Source organism: Oncorhynchus mykiss, chromosome 10, assembly GCF_057628025.1.
Source record: "Oncorhynchus mykiss isolate SJ-2025 chromosome 10, ASM5762802v1, whole genome shotgun sequence".
NCBI lineage: Eukaryota > Metazoa > Chordata > Actinopteri > Salmoniformes > Salmonidae > Oncorhynchus > Oncorhynchus mykiss.
The window spans coordinates 48804996-48822975 of NC_143031.1; the positions used below are offsets into that span (position 1 = coordinate 48804996).

General features: G+C 41.5%; 1 protein-coding gene across 1 annotated transcript; it reads left to right on the forward strand.

Moving 5' to 3' along the window:
• The first annotated feature begins 12183 nt into the window (after positions 1 to 12183).
• Positions 12184 to 17978, forward strand: LOC110534160 (5-hydroxytryptamine receptor 2A). Its single transcript, XM_021618865.3, has 3 exons — positions 12184 to 12672; positions 14621 to 14821; positions 15382 to 17978. The coding sequence occupies exons 1-3, from the start codon at positions 12312 to 12314 to the stop codon at positions 16143 to 16145; spliced, it is 1326 nt and encodes a 441-aa protein (XP_021474540.3). The 5' UTR covers positions 12184 to 12311; the 3' UTR covers positions 16146 to 17978.
• The last annotated feature ends 2 nt before the right edge of the window (positions 17979 to 17980 follow it).

Below are 17980 nucleotides of genomic sequence, written 5' to 3' on the forward strand. Positions count from 1 at the left end.
TGTGTTCTGTTCTCTGTACAGCAGCTGGAAACCTCAAATATAGTGTGTTTATATTCTTGCCTCTGAGTTCAAGGGAGGTTCAATGTGAGGGACACATGTTGCTTCTTCAGTATTATACTGTACAGTAAATGCATGTTTCAGACAAATGCATTTCCCATAATGTTCCCGAAGGGACACATTAACAGCCCAATTCCATGTGTTTGTTCTTACTTACTTATGCAAACCGGGCCCAACACTGAAAGTTTATGTCAGAGATGTTAACGAAATTGATCTAATTTTGGGAAATCTCAGGAAACCAACAGGGTCGTTCTTGAATTGCTGTGGCATTTGCGTCCCTCGCCTTTTCCCCCATGAAAAACACTTGCAAATCACAAAAAGTTACACATCATATATGTTTTTGTTCATATTGAACTGTTAATCAGTGATAAAACATAATGCAAGTCATTTATACTGCAAAATGTTATGTTTACACATTGTTTAAAGTACTAAGATTAAGCAAATTGGCTTGTCCCAGCAGTGACCCAGTAGAGTTGTGGTGATATGTTTTGGGGATTTTGAGATATATACAGTGCCTTGCGAAAGTATTCGGCCCCCTTGAACTCTGCGACCTTTTGCCACATTTCAGGCTTCAAACATAAAGATATAAAACTGTATTTGTTTGTGAAGAATCAACAACAAGTGGGACACAATCATGAAGTGGAACGACATTTATTGGATATTTCAAACTTTTTTAACAAATCAAAAACTGAAAAATTGGGCGTGCAAAATTATTCAGCCCCTTTACTTTCAGTGCAGCAAACTCTCTCCAGAAGTTCAGTGAGGATCTCTGAATGATCCAATGTTGACCTAAATGACTAATGATGATAAATACAATCCACCTGTGTGTAATCAAGTCTCCGTATAAATGCACCTGCACTGTGATAGTCTCAGAGGTCTATTAAAAGCGCAGAGAGCATCATGAAGAACAAGGAACACACCAGGCAGGTCCGAGATACTGTTGTGAAGAAGTTTAAAGCCGGATTTGGATACAAAAAGATTTCCCAAGCTTTAAACATCCCAAGGAGCACTGTGCAAGCGATAATATTGAAATGGAAGGAGTATCAGACCACTGCAAATCTACCAAGACCTGGCCGTCCCTCTAAACTTTCAGCTTATACAAGGAGAAGACTGATCAGAGATGCAGCCAAGAGGCCCATGATCACTCTGGATGAACTGCAGAGATCTACAGCTGAGGTGGGAGACTCTGTCCATAGGACAACAATCAGTCGTATATTGCACAAATCTGGCCTTTATGGAAGAGTGGCAAGAAGAAAGCCATTTCTTAAAGATATCCATAAAAAGTGTTGTTTAAACTTTGCCACAAGCCACCTGGGAGACACACCAAACATGTGGAAGAAGGTGCTCTGGTCAGATGAAACCAAAATTGAACTTTTTGGCAACAATGCAAAACGTTATGTTTGGCGTAAAAGCAACACAGCTGAACACACCATCCCCACTGTCAAACATGGTGGTGGCAGCATCATGGTTTGGGCCTGCTTTTCTTCAGCAGGGACAGGGAAGATGGTTCAAATTGATGGGAAGATGGATGGAGCCAAATACATGACCATTCTGGAAGAAAACCTGATGGAGTCTGCAAAAGACCTGAGACTGGGACGGAGATTTGTCTTCCAACAAGACAATGATCCAAAACATAAAGCAAAATCTACAATGGAATGGTTCAAAAATAAACATATCCAGGTGTTAGAATGGCCAAGTCAAAGTTCAGACCTGAATCCAATCGAGAATCTGTGGAAAGAACTGAAAACTGCTGTTCACAAATGCTCTCCATCCAACCTCACTGAGCTCGAGCTGTTTTGCAAGGAGGAATGGGAAAAAATGTCAGTCTCTCGATGTGCAAAACTGATAGAGACATACCCCAAGCGACTTACAGCTGTAATCGCAGCAAAAGGTGGCGCTACAAAGTATTAACTTAAGGGGGCTGAATAATTTTGCACGCCCAATTTTTCAGTTTTTGATTTGTTAAAAAAGTTTGAAATATCCAAAAAATGTCGTTCCACTTCATGATTGTGTCCCACTTGTTGTTGATTCTTCACAAAAAAATAAAGTTTTATATCTTTAGGTTTGAAGCCTGAAATGTGGCAAAAGGTCGCAAAGTTCAAGGGGGCCGAATACTTTCGCAAGGCACTGTATCTATTATTTGGAATTCTAGAAAGTATTTAAGTAAAGTATTTCATATATTCCATGGATTAATAAGAACAGAGAAGGCAACTAAAATACCGTGATACATAAAATAAAAAAAAAGCCGTGTTAGAGAGGAGCTCAAATAGAGAGACGCATGCTATATTGCAGACCAATCCAAACTCATCTCTCGGCATGTCCAGCCCACTCATTATCTCAGCCAATCATGGCTAGCGGGAAGGTTGCTGTTTATTTCTGTGGCTAAACCAACTAAACTCGTAATTTAACAATTGTATTAGTAGTTACAGATGTTATTGTTATTAAGGCATATGAAAGTTCACATGTTCGATAAGGCATAAAAAACAAAGTTTGCGTTCAAACGTCTCTCCTGTGAAGTAGTGACCTACGCCTAGTTTCCTAAAAACGGGTCACAAATGATTAGCTAATCCCACTCTTTTAATATGTAATACATTTGAAAATTCCGTTGATAATTTGGTTTGGTTTTGTTACTCAATTTAAATGAAGGGAATTTACATTGTGAGCAAAATTATTAGTCATATCACTATAGTATTTTTTTTGTAAGACTTGTAAGACATTTACTATCATTTTTTTAAACAATACAAAACATACACATACAAATGACAACATACAGATTCACACAAACATCCACAGAATCACCCCTGCCCAGAGCCAACTGCTCACACCCCCATCTCCAGCGCCCACATCACTCTCCGCCACATGGCCTCAAACTGCACCATTTTGTTTCTCTCCGTCGCCCACACACTTTCAACATTTAGATAATAAAGCGTTTGACCTTTCTATAGAGTATGACAGTATGAGTCATAATACCCATAAAATCTAGAGGTCAAACAGGGAAATGGTTCCAATCGTTTTTCCACCATAAATTTTTTCTCATAGTGGATTTTAGAAACACTTAAAATAAGGTCTGTGTTCGTGTAGGCTTAGCCTGGCATGACGTTTTGATAACCGTGTAAATCTCTCTAGGACAAGGAGACTTTTATCAATATATTCACCTGTATTTACCCCCCAAATATGAAATGCTAATTAGCTGCTAATGTGGCTATCATAAAGAACTACAAATGCCATGATGATCTGGACAAGACTGCCTAATCGAGGCAAAGGTAAGAATCTCTGGATTAACTGTCTAATGTTAGCTAAATGTAGTAATTCATTAATTGGCAACATTTCTTTAAATGGACAATTCTGTGAAAAGTCTTGTGCAACTTTTGAATTGACAAAATGACTGTTAGCAAAGGTGTCAGCTAGAGATGAAGTGCAGGAGCTTGCAGGAATTTGTAGTTTTGCATGATGTCGACTTTAAAGCTAATTAGCATTTTCGAATCTGAGAGTAAATAGAGCCTAATATTAAAAAAAGAAGTCACCTTGCCTGGGAGAGATGTACATTTTTTATTTTATTTAACTAGGCAAGACAGTTAAGAACAAATTCTTATTTACAATGACGGTCTAGGAACAGTGGGTTAACTGCCTTGTTCAGGTGCAGAATGACAGATTTTTACTTTGTCCACTCAGGGATTCAATCTAGAAACATTTCGGGTTACTAGCCCAACACTCTAACCACTAGGCTACCTGGTTATCAAAATGTCATGCCAAGGTAAGCCTACGCGAATCACAGCCCTTATTTTAAATGTTTCTAAAATCCCCTATGGGAAAAAATTGTGGTTGTAAAACAATTGGGAACATTTATCAATTTGACCGCTAGGTTTTATGGGTATTACAATGTGGGGCTCTATTGTGTTAACAATGGAGGATTGGTTGATTTCCAGTCTTTAAGTATACATTTTTCAAGATGACTGAAGAGAAAAGTATCATCCAACCCATCGGGTATCTCACTGCACCCTCATATGTCATGTCTTGAAATGTTCAGACACATTTAAAGTACATTTACATTGCAATACTTCTGACAGCCAACTTTCTAACTTTGCCCATAACTTTTTGACTTTATAGAATTCCCAGAAGGCCATGGATTATTGAGTCATTGTTAGTTTCACGCGTAAGACATTACTCTGCCATTGTGCTGTAGAATATGTGAATTCTATATATTAGTTTATACTGGATTAAGTGTACATTTTCATTAACTGTAATGTTGTTAGTTATGTTCACATTCCCTCCATATTGTGCCAATATCAGTTCTTTTTAAGTCTTGGTTCCAATAGTTTATACATTTTTTTTATACGAGATTGTCAGTTGGATAGGCTCTCTGCAAGGTTTTGCATATCTTTCCTATCATATGAACATCCTTTTCTGACTCAGAAGAGGACTCCCTCAAGATTGCCCTGCTGTCCAAAGGATTTCAAATCTACATTTCTTGATATGAAACTTTTAAGTTGCATGTATTTGAAAATATCTACATTGGTCAGTCCAAAATTGCCTTTTAATCAACGGAAATAAATGTATTTCCTATTACCAAGACATGCACAGTTTCTATGCCTTTAGTTTTCCATGTGGACCAATTTATCGGTGAATTCTGAAAAACTATCCAAGGATTGTTCCATAGAGTTGTGTTTTTAGGGAGTGGTATTGGTTCTTGTAGAATACGTTTAATTTTCTTCCATATTGTTATAGTGTTCTTAACTAAGAAGTTGTTCATATTCTTAGCTTTACCCTTTGAAAATAGACACGTGAAAATATTCTGGGGAGGAGCGTGCGCATCTTCAATGTGTACGTACCTATGGTTCTTCTTTAGTGCATTTAAGTAGTAAGAAAAAACCCTGGGTTGCGAGTTGACACAATTCCACATCTGGAAGGTTAAAACCACCCTCAGACTTAGAAAGATGTAAACGTTCCTTTTTATTCTATGAGTTTTATTTGCCCATATAAAGTCGATTATGACCGAGTATACTTTATTTAATTGGTATTAAATACTTTAGGAGCCATGCCATTCTGAAGAGGTTTATTCTACCTGTAAGGTTTATGGGAAGATTGTTCAATTTAATTAGATCTGATTTCATATTGTTAAGTAATGGGATAACGTTATCTTTATATACAGTGGGGCAAAAAAGTATTTAGTCAGCCACCAATTGTGCAAGTTCTCCCACTTAAAAAGATGAGAGAGGCCTGTAATTTTCATCATAGGTACACTTCAACTATAACAGACAAAATTAGAAAAATTGTAGGATTTTTAATGAATTTATTTGCAAATTATGGTGGAAAATAAGTATTTGGTCAATAACAAAAGTTTATCTCAATACTTTGTTATATACCCTTTGTTGGCAATTACAGAGGTCAAATGTTTTCTGTAAGTCTTCACAATGTTTTCACACACTGTTGCTGGTATTTTGGCCCATTCCTCCATGCAGATCTCCTCTAGAGCAGTGATGTTTTGGGGCTGTTGCTGGGCAACACAGACTTTCAACTCCCTCCAAAGATTTTCTATGGGGTTGAGATCTGGAGACTGGCTAGGCCACTCCAAGACCTTGAAATGCTTTTTACGAAGCCACTCCTTCGTTGCCCGGGCGGTGTGTTTGGGATCATTGTCATGCTGAAAGACCCAGCCACGTTTCATCTTCAATGCCCTTGCTGATGGAAGGAGGTTTTCACTCAAAATCTCACAATACATGGCCCCATTCATTCTTTCCTTTACATGGATCAGTCGTCCTGGTCCATTTGCAGAACAACAGCCCCAAAGCATGATGTTTCCACCCCCATGCTTCACAGTAGGTATGGTGTTCTTTGGATGCAACTCAGTATTCTTTGTCCTCCAAACACAACGAGTTGAGTTTGACCATATGACATTCTCCCAATCTTCTTCTGGATCATCCAAATGCTCTCTAGCAAACTTCAGACGGGCCTGGACATGTACTGGCTTAAGCAGGGGGACACGTCTGGCACTGCAGGATTTGAGTCCCTGGAGGCGTAGTGTGTTACTGATGGTAGGCTTTGTTACTTTGGTCCCAGCTCTCTGCAGGTCATTCACTAGGTCCCCCCGTGTGGTTCTGGGATTTTTGCTCACCGTTCTTGTGATCATTTTGACCCCACAGGGTGAGATCTTGCGTGGAGCCCCAGATTGAGGGAGATTATCAGTGGTCTTGTATGTCTTCCATTTCCTAATAATTGCTCCCACAGTTGATTTCTTCAAACCAAGCTGCTTACCTATTGCAGATTCAGTCTTCCCAGCCTGGTGCAGGTCTACCATTTTGTTTCTGGTGTCCATTGACAGTTCTTTGGTCTTGGCCATAGTGGAGTTTGGAGTGTGACTGTTTGAGGTTGTGGACAGGTGTCTTTTATACTGATAACAAGTTCAAACAGGTGCCATTAATACAGGTAACGAGTGGAGGACAGAGGAGCCTCTTAAAGAAGAAGTTACAGGTCGGTGAGAGCCAGAAATCTTGCTTGTTTGTAGGTGACCAAATATTTTCCACCATAATTTGTAAATAAATTCATTAAAAATCCTACAATGTGATTTTCTGGATTTTTTTTCTTCTCATTTTGTCTGTCATAGTTGAAGTGTACCTATGATGAAAATTACAGGCCTCCCTCATCTTTTTAAGTGGGAGAACTTGCACAATTGGTGGCTGACTAGATACTTTTTTGCCCCACTGTATTTGTTGTCACTTATTAAGCGTCCTAAGTATTTTGTGTTTTTTTGTGGTCCATTTAACAGATTGCTGTAGATCATTATAAAAAAAGAATCCACACAAATGTTATGCCCTGAGAATATTCTGTAAATATTTTTAGCAAGGGGCATTGAGTTTTCAATATTGGTCTGGTATATCAGGAGATCATCTGGAAATAATTTGAGTTTATATTCATGTTTACCAATACTGATACCTGTTATGTTTGGGACCTGTCTCCAAGCGGTTTAATTGCTGGTACAAACAGGAGGGGGGAGAGAGGACATCCCTGTCTTGTGGCCCTTTCTAAGACAATTTCATCAGATAAATGTACTATGTGTGTATATTTTTGCTTTAGGACATTTTTAAAATATTTGTATTAAATGTATTATTTCAGATGAAAAGTTGAAAGCTTCTAAAGTTTTGAATGGAAAAGGCCGTTCAAGACGGTCAAAAGCTTTTTGCGCATCAACAGCCATTATTGCTGGATCTATATCTTGTTTTTTTCGGGATTGTATTAAACTGAAACGTTCTTGTATTTGTTATTAAGTGTCTATTTTTAATAAACCCTGTTTGATTGATATGTGTCAAGTCTGGTAAGACTTTTGCCCTTCTATTTCTTATGAGCTTTGTCATTATTTTATTATTTTGTTGTCTGGGAACTCTCCAGATTTTCCTGGTTTTAATATAACTGAGAAAAAATGTTTTGACTCATGGAACTAGGAAGCACTGAATTGAGTGGCATGTGTGTTGTCATTTGTGTAAATAGGGGTGCTACTTTGTCCCAAAATGTTAAATGAAATTCTATGGGAAAGCCATCCAATCGTGGTGCTTTTCTCTGTGTGAATGTTTTAACAGTATCTGATGTTTAGTTTTGGGTGATTTCTGTTTTTACTGATTATTTTTATTCTGCTGTTAATTGATTCAGGGTTGTTGAGTCTTTTTTATACACACAAGTGTAAAGGGATAAAGAATATGTACATAAAGATATGAATTAGTGATGGTACAGAACGGCATAGGCAAGATGCAGTAGATGGTATAGAGTACAGTATATACATATGAGATGAGTAATGTAGGGTATGTAAACATTATATTAAGTAGCATTGTTTAAAGTGGCTAGTGATACATGTATTACATAAAGATGCAGTAGATGATATAGAGTACAGTATATACATATACATATGAGATTAATAATGTAGGGTATGTAAACATTATATTAAGTAGCATTGTTTAAAGTGGCTAGTGATATATTTTACATCAATTTCCATCAACTCCCATTATTAAAGTGGCTGGAGTTGAGTCAGTGTGTTGGCAGCAGCCACTCAATGTTAGCGGTGGCTGTTAAACAGTCTGATGGCCTTGAGATAGAAGCTGTTTTTCAGTCTCTCGGTCCCAGCTTTGATGCACCTGTACTGACCTCACCTTCTGGATGATAGCGGGGTGAACAGGCAGTGGCTCGGGGGGTTGTTGTCCTTGATGATCTTTATGGCCTTCCTGTGACATCGGGTGGTGTAGGTGTCCTGGAGGGCAGGTAGTTTTCCCCCGCTGTTGCGTTGTGCAGACCTCCCTAACCTCTGGAGAGCCTTACGGTTGTGGGCGGAGCAGTTGCCGTACCAGGCGGTGATACAGCCCGACAGGATGCTCTCGATTGTGCATCTGTAGAAGTTTGTGAGGGCTTTTGGTGACAAGCTGAATTTCTTCAGCCTCCTGAGGTTGAAGAGGCGCTGCTGCGCTTTCTTCACAATGCTGTCTGTGTGGATGGACCAATTCAGTTTGTCTGTGATGTGTACGCCGAGGAACTTAAAACTTACTACCCTCTCCACTACTGTCCCATCGATGTGGATAGGGGGGTGCTCCCTCTGCTGTTTCCTGAAGTCCACAATCATCTCCTTAGTTTTGTTGACGTTGAGTGTGAGGTTATTTTCCTGACATTTCCCTATGAGTCCTGCCAGCTCTAGATGTCAAGTTAATTACGGTCTCTTCAGAACCACTGTAAGTGAGAAGTCTCACAGTAGCCTTTCCTCTCCTGGGAGGCCAGTCATAGCATCACCCTCTAGGACATTGTCCCGCCTATGGCTCTTCCCAGGCCCTCAGTCCGTGTTCTGTCTGTCAGTACTGTAATGTTTGTCTGATGACGCTTGATTATGGTAGGCCTAACTGAAGTGGAATGAATTCTTGAGTTACAAACTTAGGGCTATTATTATACAGCCAAATTTGTTAGTGTATTAGCTAACGCCTTTATCATGCGTTATCATACCATACTTGGCATTAAAAAAGCTTGGAAGAGATTTGGATATATCATCAACACACTTAAGACTTTTATAACACAGAAAGATATAACACAGGTTATGTACATGGAGTAAGACATGCAGATGTAGGATCTTAATTTGATCACTCTTTTGTTGCTGAGTATTTTCCTGCGCGGCAGGAAATGCAAACTTGTGGTGTATTTGAGTTTTAAAAAGGCTTTTTAAGTTTGTAATTTCTAAGTTGAAATGTCAGACTTGATTTGCCCTCATGAAAAATGTTGCAACCACTAGAGAAATGTCCTTTCATTATGAACTACATAATAATTTCAATTTAATTACAAATTTACGCAGGAATGAAGACAGCCAGGTACTAAAATCAACTCAGACTACCTATAATTTGTCTCCCTCTTGATTCTTTATATGTTAAATTACTGGTGTAACAACTCAATTTGGTTCATTTACCACTGCCACGGCATTCACTATTCATTTTGCCCCTTTGAAGGATAGTGCATTGACAATGTTTGGGATTATAGCACGGCATGGTGTGACACATGCATGTTCTCACGGTGGTAGTGCCTTGTAGTCTGGCTATCATACTGTAGACACAGCATAGACTCCCAGTGTGGCACATAGACAGATGTGGTACACATCAGCACTAGGCTGTTCTTACAGAATAACAGCATGCAATACCATCTGGGGTCTTCTTCAATAGCCAAGTGCTGTGTCAAGTCTATGATTTTTTGGGTTTGTTGCAGATTTGAGTCATCTTCTCTGCATAAACTGCCTTATCCTGCTGTTTATTCTCAAACTTTTGCATGTTTAATTAAATGAGGCGTCCAATGCTCTATTTATCTATTCCATTCTACTTTATTCACAGAGACAGACATGTCAGGGCCACCCGAGTGAGGGTTGCCCTCATTACTGTTCTTAGTCAGACTGCATCAATCAATCAAATTTATTCATAAAGCCCTTTTTACATCAGCAGATGTCACAGAGTGCTATACAGTTACCCAGTTTAAAACCCCAAACAGCAAGCAATGCAGATGTAGAAACCCGGTGGCTAGGAAAAACTCCCTAGAAAGGCCGAAACCTAGGAAGAAACCTAGAGAGGAACCAGGCTCAGAGGGGTGGCCAGTCATTTTCTGGCTGTGCCGGGTGGAGATTGTAAGAGCACGCGGCCATTTAAAGCCCGATTGTTCTTCAAGGTGTTCAAACGTTCATAGATTACCAGCAGGGTCAAATAATAATCCGTGGTTGTGGAGGGTGCAACAGGTCAGTACCTCAGAAGTAATTGTCAGTTGGCTTTTCATAGCCAAGCATTCAGACATTGAGACAGCAGGTGCGGTAGAGAGAAAGAGAGAGAGTCGAAAACAGCAGGTCCTGGACAAGGTAGCATGTCCGGTGAACAGGTCAGGATTCCCTAGCCGCAGGCAGAACAGTTGAAACTGGAGCAGCAGCCCAACCAGTTGGACCGGGGACAGCCAGGAGTCATCAGGCCAGGTGGTCTTGAGGCATGATCCTAGGGCTCAGGTCCTCCGGGAGGGTTGGGAGAGAGGGAGAGAGAGAGAATTAGAGGGAGCATACTTAAATTCACACAGGACACCAGATAAGGAGAATTACACCAGATATAACAGACTGACCCTAGCCCCCCCCCCCGGCACATAGACTATTGCAGCATATACACTGGAGACTGAGACAGGGGTGGGTCGGGGGACCTTGTGGCCAACCAGGCAGGATACAACCCACCCACTTTGCCAAAGCACCACTATAGGGATATCAACAGACCACCAACTTACTATCCTGAGACAAGTGCTGACTATAGCCCATGAAGATATCCTCCACCGCACGAGCCCGAGGGGGCGCAAAACCAGACAGGAAGATCACGTCCGTGACTCAACCCACTCAAGTCACGCATACCTCCTAGGGACGGCATGGAAGAGCACCAGTAAGCCAGTGACTCAGCCCCCGTAATAGGGTCAGAGGCAGAGAATTCCAGTGGAGAGAGGGGAGCCGGCCAGGCAGAGACAGCAAGGGAGGTTCGTCGCTCCAGTGCCTTTCTGTTCACTGTCACACCCCTGGGCCAGACTACACTTAATCATACCCACTGAATAAATGGGTCTTCAGTAAAGACTTAAAGGTCGAGGCCGAGTCTGCGTCTCTCACCTGAATAACCAGACCATTCCATAAAAATGGAGCTCAATAGGAGAAACCCTGCCTCCAGCTGTTTGCTTAGAAATTCTAGGCATAATTTCTGTAGCGGTCCTGCTGTTCATTGACTCGGTGGATCAGAACCGGATCCATGTCCCATGGTCACTCCCTGCACATCCTCTTTGGCACCAGTAGAGAGCCCAGAGCATCCAGCCCATCTGTCAGGAGCAGTGGATTTAAACCATAGCAATTAGAGAATCACCCCTATTGCTGTCCCCTCTAAAGCTGTCCTCTGTATGATATGCACATGCAAATAGCACTTCATTTCTAGTAACACGTCATTTCAAGAAATAAAATAGCATACTAGTATTGCCCTGAGGGGGAAAAATGTGAAATGTGTTTACAGAAATGATAAAGGAATTTATATGTTTAAAGTAATGACTAAAGAATTCCACCCTGAAACATATTTAACGGTGTGAAATGTATTAGAAAATAAGACTATAATCCAATAATGTGTGTGTGGGACAAGTTACAGTAAGAGGGATAAATGTTTGGTTGAGAAAACAGAGGCTGTTAGACTACACATGACCTGGTTATAACTCTGAAAAAGCTGACAATGGGAAAGAGGGCCCTTCCAAGGCCTCTCTAATCTAGGGAGGAGAGGAATGGCGAGAAACTGGCTGGTAGAAAAGTGATAAAACTGTGTGTGTGTGTGTGTGTGTGTGTGTGTGTGTGTGTGTGTGTGTGTGTGTGTGTGTGTGTGTGTGTGTGTGTGTGTGTGTGTGTGTAGAAGTTATAAAATGACTGTGTTTGCATTTTTGACTTCAGAACGTTCTCTGAATAAAGAAGTAACCTATTGCCGACTGGGGGCTTTGTCTAATTCATCATTAACCAGGGTCTTACAAACTTCTGGGAATTGGTCAAAGCTGTAGTGATAGTTGAGTTCAACCATTGGGATAACAATTATCGTGTCAAGAAATGGGACTAACTCAGAAATGTTTCGGTTTCTTTTGCAGATTTGGTATAAAATAATCATAATAAACAACAGGAACATCCAAGGACACGAAGAACTTAACCTCCAGTCTGCCATTGACATCGCATAAATATTTGTTGGGCTCCCTAGTGGTGCCTTGGAACACAGGTGATGGCTGAGCACAGCAGCAACCCTGCTTGGAGGGTCCAGGCTGGCTCCACCCTAGCCTCGCTCAGTGACAGGATGACTCTGCCAGAGAGCACTACCGTTCTCTTTAATCTGAGTTTCCCAATGGAATGGAATCAGTCTGACACCAGACCAGAGACACCTGACAATGATAAGAACTGGCCTGCTCTGCTCATTTTGCTGGTCATCTTCTTCACTGTGGCAGGCAACATCCTGCTCATCTTGGCTGTGTCTCTGGAGAGGAAGCTGCAGAATGCCACCAGCTTCATCCTGCGCTCCCTGGCTGTGGCAGACATGCTCGTGGGCTTTCTCGTCATGCCGGTCTCACTGATTAACATTCTCTATGGTAGGTGGTAGGTTGAACTCTTTTAGAATTGCAAAGCAGTGTTTGTTTGCCCTCTGGATAATGATCTCTTGAAAGCAGCAAGGGATAAAAGGCTTTACTGTGAGGCAGGGGCGTCAATTGGGTATGGCAGGGTATGGCCCTAGCTCAACACCTTCAATTTAGAAATAGGCTACTAAAATGATTCCAATCCCGTTTCAATGGCAAATGCAGTTTAGCGGTACTCAGGCCGACCATGCGGATGCCTGGCAGCGGGATGGAACGCTGTGTGTATGGCTGGCTGGTTTTATGGAGAGCACATCAACGCAGCTGCTGGGAACAACGCAGCTGCTGGGAACAACGCAACTTTTTCTCGAAACAGTGCAGAGGTAAAGATGGCTGTAGTAGATAGCTTTGGCTAGTTAGCTGCTGTTTGATTTGACATGAAATTAAACTAGAGTTTTAATCCCGGTGCTGAGCTAGTGCGTAGCAGCTAATTATTGTATGATGAGTTTGACAAATGTTAAGTCCCCTATTGACTGACCTGAATGAACCTACGGCAAGGTGATAATGGCTAGAGTCAATTTGGCTTGTTTTTGCTGTGCTCCAAATTGCATTTAAAAAAAAAAATGTGCATAGAAATGCAGTAAATGAGCTTCAATTTTATAAAAATTCCCATCCAGGGACCAACTTTGCTTAACTTCAGAGACAAACCCGCAGTGGGATGCAGGGTGCAACTAGAAAAAAGGCAGTGAAATTGAAGGCCAGTGTAACATAAACAAATATAGGGAAAAATGCAGGAAATATGGAGGCGTATTATTTAATTGTGTTATCGTAAAAAATGTTTTGCTGAAAACTATTTTTTGCATCCATTTACAATTTATTTGCTCTTGCATTTATCCATTATTAATTTGCAATATTTTGTTTTGCTATCAATACTTTTGGGTTTATGTTTTTTTCTTTCAATATCATTATTTTTGTTTGCAATACTAAGAATTGTGTTCTCGACTTCAGAAGTTTTGCTTGATATTAATGTCACAAAGGTAATTCACACACTAGAGGATTGCATCATATAATAACATCATTACTCTGTTAAATGTGTTCTAAGCGGGAATCCATAATTGAAACATTTACAATTAAGAACCAAAATAGTACTCCCCTCCACAGTTTCTGTAAAAAGCTGAGGGATGAGGCTGGAGAAAAGCAACCACTTTCAAATCCATAGACTACGCTATGGATGCAAGGACTGACCATCTATGTTATCCCAATTATAGCATTAACCATGGTTTTAAGCTATACTGTGTTTGATTCAATTGAGTTTGTTTACAAATATTGGAGTAAATGTGGAGTTTTCTGACATGTGAAAGTACAAATTTGATTTTCACTTTCACATGTGGCATTGCAAGTTCACGCGTGACAAATGCAGTTCTACATGTGAAAAACTTTCACAATGTGGAATTGCAAATTAGATTTTTACATGCATTTTTTTTTTTACATGTGAAACAGCAAATGTGATTTTCACATGTGACTGTTTTTCACATTTAAAAATGCAATTCAGCATGTGAAAGTTTTTAACGTAGTAACCGCGAATGTCATATATTGTACGCAAAATAGTACGCAGCATCATCTGGATATGTACGCAACAAAAGTTCAACATTCATCTTCTGCTACAGTTTCTGTCAAGACGTCTAGGCGTACAGTTTGACGAATACGTTCGGTAAATCCAACGTACGCACCACCCCGAATGCACTGCAACTGCAACTGACTCTGCAAGGCAACGCTGCAAGGCAAACGCAGCGTTTCGTTGGAAATGAATGTAATTCTGGTGTACCAAAATGCTGTCTATTTGATGATATACTGAATGAGAATGAAAAATGACTTTGGATTTGTTTGCATGGTCACAAAGCAGGTGTTCCTATTTGATAATGAAATGTCAGTAATTCTTGGTGAACTGTGCCTGTTCATTCTTCAGACTACCTGTGGCCCTTCCCCAGACCCCTTTGTCCCATCTGGATCTATCTAGACGTGCTGTTCTCCACAGCATCCATCATGCACCTGTGTACCATTTCACTGGACCGCTATGTGGGCATCTGTAACCCCATCAAACACAGCCGCTCCAACTCCCTCTCCAAAGCCAAGGCTAAGATCGCCCTCGTCTGGAGCATCTCCATAGGTGAGTTCCTGCTGACATAGCTACTGGAAATAGAAAAACAAACAACAAAAAAACAACAGATCTAAATCATTTGCTCCCACGGTGTTGTCTGCGTGCGAGAGATAGTGCATCTAGAGAGATAGTGAGTTACTTTGAAACCTTCTTTTTCTTTCTCTACTGTCTGTCAAGAAGGAATGCTTTTCTCTCACCTCTCCTGGGGCTCTCAAGGGGAGCCTCATGGCATCTTCACCCTGAGTGATGCTCTAAATGGTTGCCGACGGGACAGGCTATCATGGTCTCCACGGCTCAAGGCTTTTTAGTTTTGCGGAAATCGGATAGCTAGGCAACCTGTGAGCCTGTCGACTTCATCTAAAAAAAAAAAAAAATCCAATCTATTTTCTCTGCCCTCGTGTCCTTTTTTGAAAGCCTCTGGTGGTCAATATGAATCACTATGATCCCCCCCCCCCCCCCTTTAATTTAATAACATGACGTTTTGAGATAGATGTAGCTGTGTTTGTGCTTTGGTTTAAATGTGATATTCATTGTCCTTTCCTGCCCATCTCTCTCTCTCTCTCTGACAGTGATCTCCATGCCCATCCCTGTGATTGGCCTGTATGATGAGGGGAAGGTGTTTGTCAATGGGATCTGTGTACTGAACGAGCACAGCTTCGTCCTGATTGGCTCCTTCGTAGCCTTCTTCGTCCCTCTGGTCGTCATGGTGGTCAGCTACTGTTTGACCGTGCGCGTGCTGCAGTGCCAAGCCTCTGATTACCTGCACGGAGGCATGGCTTCGATCGACCGGCCTACCTTACTCGGGATCACCCCAAGGCTCCCCGCAGGGGACAGTCTTAGCCTCCTCAAACAGGACCCTAGTCCCGAGACCTTCAATATTTCCGTCTCTCAAGCCTCCTCGCAACCCGTCTCTCCAGCAGGGAGGCAGGAGCCATGGGGACCTGGTGGGAAACCTGGTGTGGCTCAATCAATCAAAAATGAGAGGAGAGCCTCCAAGGTCCTGGGTGTGGTGTTTTTCCTCTTCCTGATGATGTGGTGTCCGTTCTTCATCACCAATGTGCTGAGCGTGTTGTGTGAGGACTCGATAATAAGCCTGTGCAATAAGCCCGTGTTGGCAGTGCTCCTAAATGTCTTCGTTTGGGTGGGATATGCCTCTTCTGGTGTCAACCCACTGGTCTACACTCTATTCAACAGGACCTACAGACAGGCCTTCCACCGCTACCTACGGTGTATCTACCACAGCCCGCCAGCCAAGAGCACCCCAACCTACCCTGTCTTTCCTGTTTACACCGTCACCCCTATTCTCTGCGGGAAAGATGCCAGCCGGCTGTAACTGTAGCAGACACAATGGGATTAATGGGGTGTGTTAATGGCAGAATGAGGTTGGAGAGAGTGTAAAAAAAAAGTTCTGGGACGTTAGAGAAGTTGGTCAGCGTCCGTCCCACCCCCCGCTGAGCACGTCAGCTGTGTCTGAACTAGCTAGCTGGCCTCCAGGCTCTCTCTCTCTCTCTCTCTCTCTCTCTCTCTCTCTCTCTCTCTCTCTCTCTCTCTCTCTCTCTCTCTCTCTCTCTCTCTCTCTCTCTCTCTCTCTCTCTCTCTACATCCAAAACAGTGTGGTGACAAAGCCGTGGCTTCATGTCACTGCTTGGATTTCCTCCCCTCCACTCCCTGTTCGAACACAGGAGATGTACTCAATGTCTCCCTGCCCAAACACGTAAATATGAGATATGTATTAGTCTACAAGGCTGCACAATGTGACTGAAGACATTTGATACTGTGCGTCAAACTTTAATATTTGCATTACATTTAGTGAGTAATAAGCGCATACTCAGTGTGGTGATTGTGGTGAAATGTCCGTTTAACTGCGCTGCTGTTGCTGTTTGCATCTCTCATTGACAGGGCTGTGAGAGGTCACGGATGGCATGACAGGGGAAACCACCTGATGTATCTCTCCAATCATAGAGCCACAGTGCCACCATGTGGGAACATAGAATGCAGCACACAAACGTTACACTTCTTACTTGGTCTCTTCTTTTTCTGCCTGTCTGATAGCTTCAAGTGGCCGTTGAAGGGGAAGCGTATGTCCCATTGGACACAGATATGTCTCCCTCCTCATTCCCAGAGGACTGTTACTATTTTGGTACATTTTTTCCTGACAGATTAATATGATATGATCTGTGTCGTCTTCTTCCGCAGTTCTAACATATAATATACATAATGGCGCTACTGCTGTAGGATTCTCGAAGATCACCAATCCCCAATCTCTCCGAGGGTCGGGATGGGCCCGTGTTATTTTTTTATTTTGTAATCATGTTCTGATCAGACGAATGTCCGCCACTGACTCAATGTGAATGATTATGTGCTATTATTGTGCTTTTTTTGCTATTATTAGGATTTCAGATATACAATATTTGAATCGGTATTGTCTTCCAACTTCCATCATTAGTCTTGGGTATATGGTTGGTTTGCCCTTTACTAGAAACCATGTTATGCGTGCAGCAACAAGGACTTAAAACATTTCAAAGGTCACCTCATTGGCATTAGATATCAAGAATAAACCATGTTGAAATGCCCCTATCCTTTCAACAGAATACTTTTGCTTAAAGATTTAATGGTACACATTTGCTTTCAGCCTCTTAGATACGGTGTATTGCAATACCAAGTATCACCCTATTGCCAATATAAAGAACTGTATAGGTACAACTACAAGAGCCATTGTTGATCTACATACATATTTATGACTTTAGACTCTTTTGCATTGTCATTAGTGGGTGAGATGTAGAGTGAATGCAAGAGAAAGAATGAATGTTCATCCAAGCTTCTGGTTAATTCCGCACTGAGCTATGAATGAATGAATTCTTTCCACTTTAATAGGCTGTACTACACAAACAAACACAAAGACACTTAACACAGGCACTTCTCACCCTCGACAATAAGAGTCCTCTGTATTCCCCTTTCCCACAGATTCCACAGCATAGCACACTAATACTGCCCCCCACCCTGATGCATGGAACATGCGATTATCACATAACCTGGCCTGCATATTGGATGAAGCCATTTTGTCACAGCTACAGTATGCCATTATATTATGCGTCTGCACTTTGTTGTTTGACAGATAAAGCATGTATGTCATTTTGCCTATTAAATTGTTTGTTTTTTTCTCGGTTC

Excerpts from the sequence above, each read along its gene's own strand:
- LOC110534160 (XM_021618865.3), top strand. The coding sequence starts at position 12,312 with ATGGCTGAGCACAGCAGCAACCCTGCTTGGAGGGTCCAGGCTGGCTCC. Across the intron at positions 12,673-14,620 it reads ACTGATTAACATTCTCTATG|ACTACCTGTGGCCCTTCCCC; the intron begins GTAGGTGGTAGG and ends TTCATTCTTCAG. Across the intron at positions 14,822-15,381 it reads CGTCTGGAGCATCTCCATAG|TGATCTCCATGCCCATCCCT; the intron begins GTGAGTTCCTGC and ends TCTCTCTGACAG.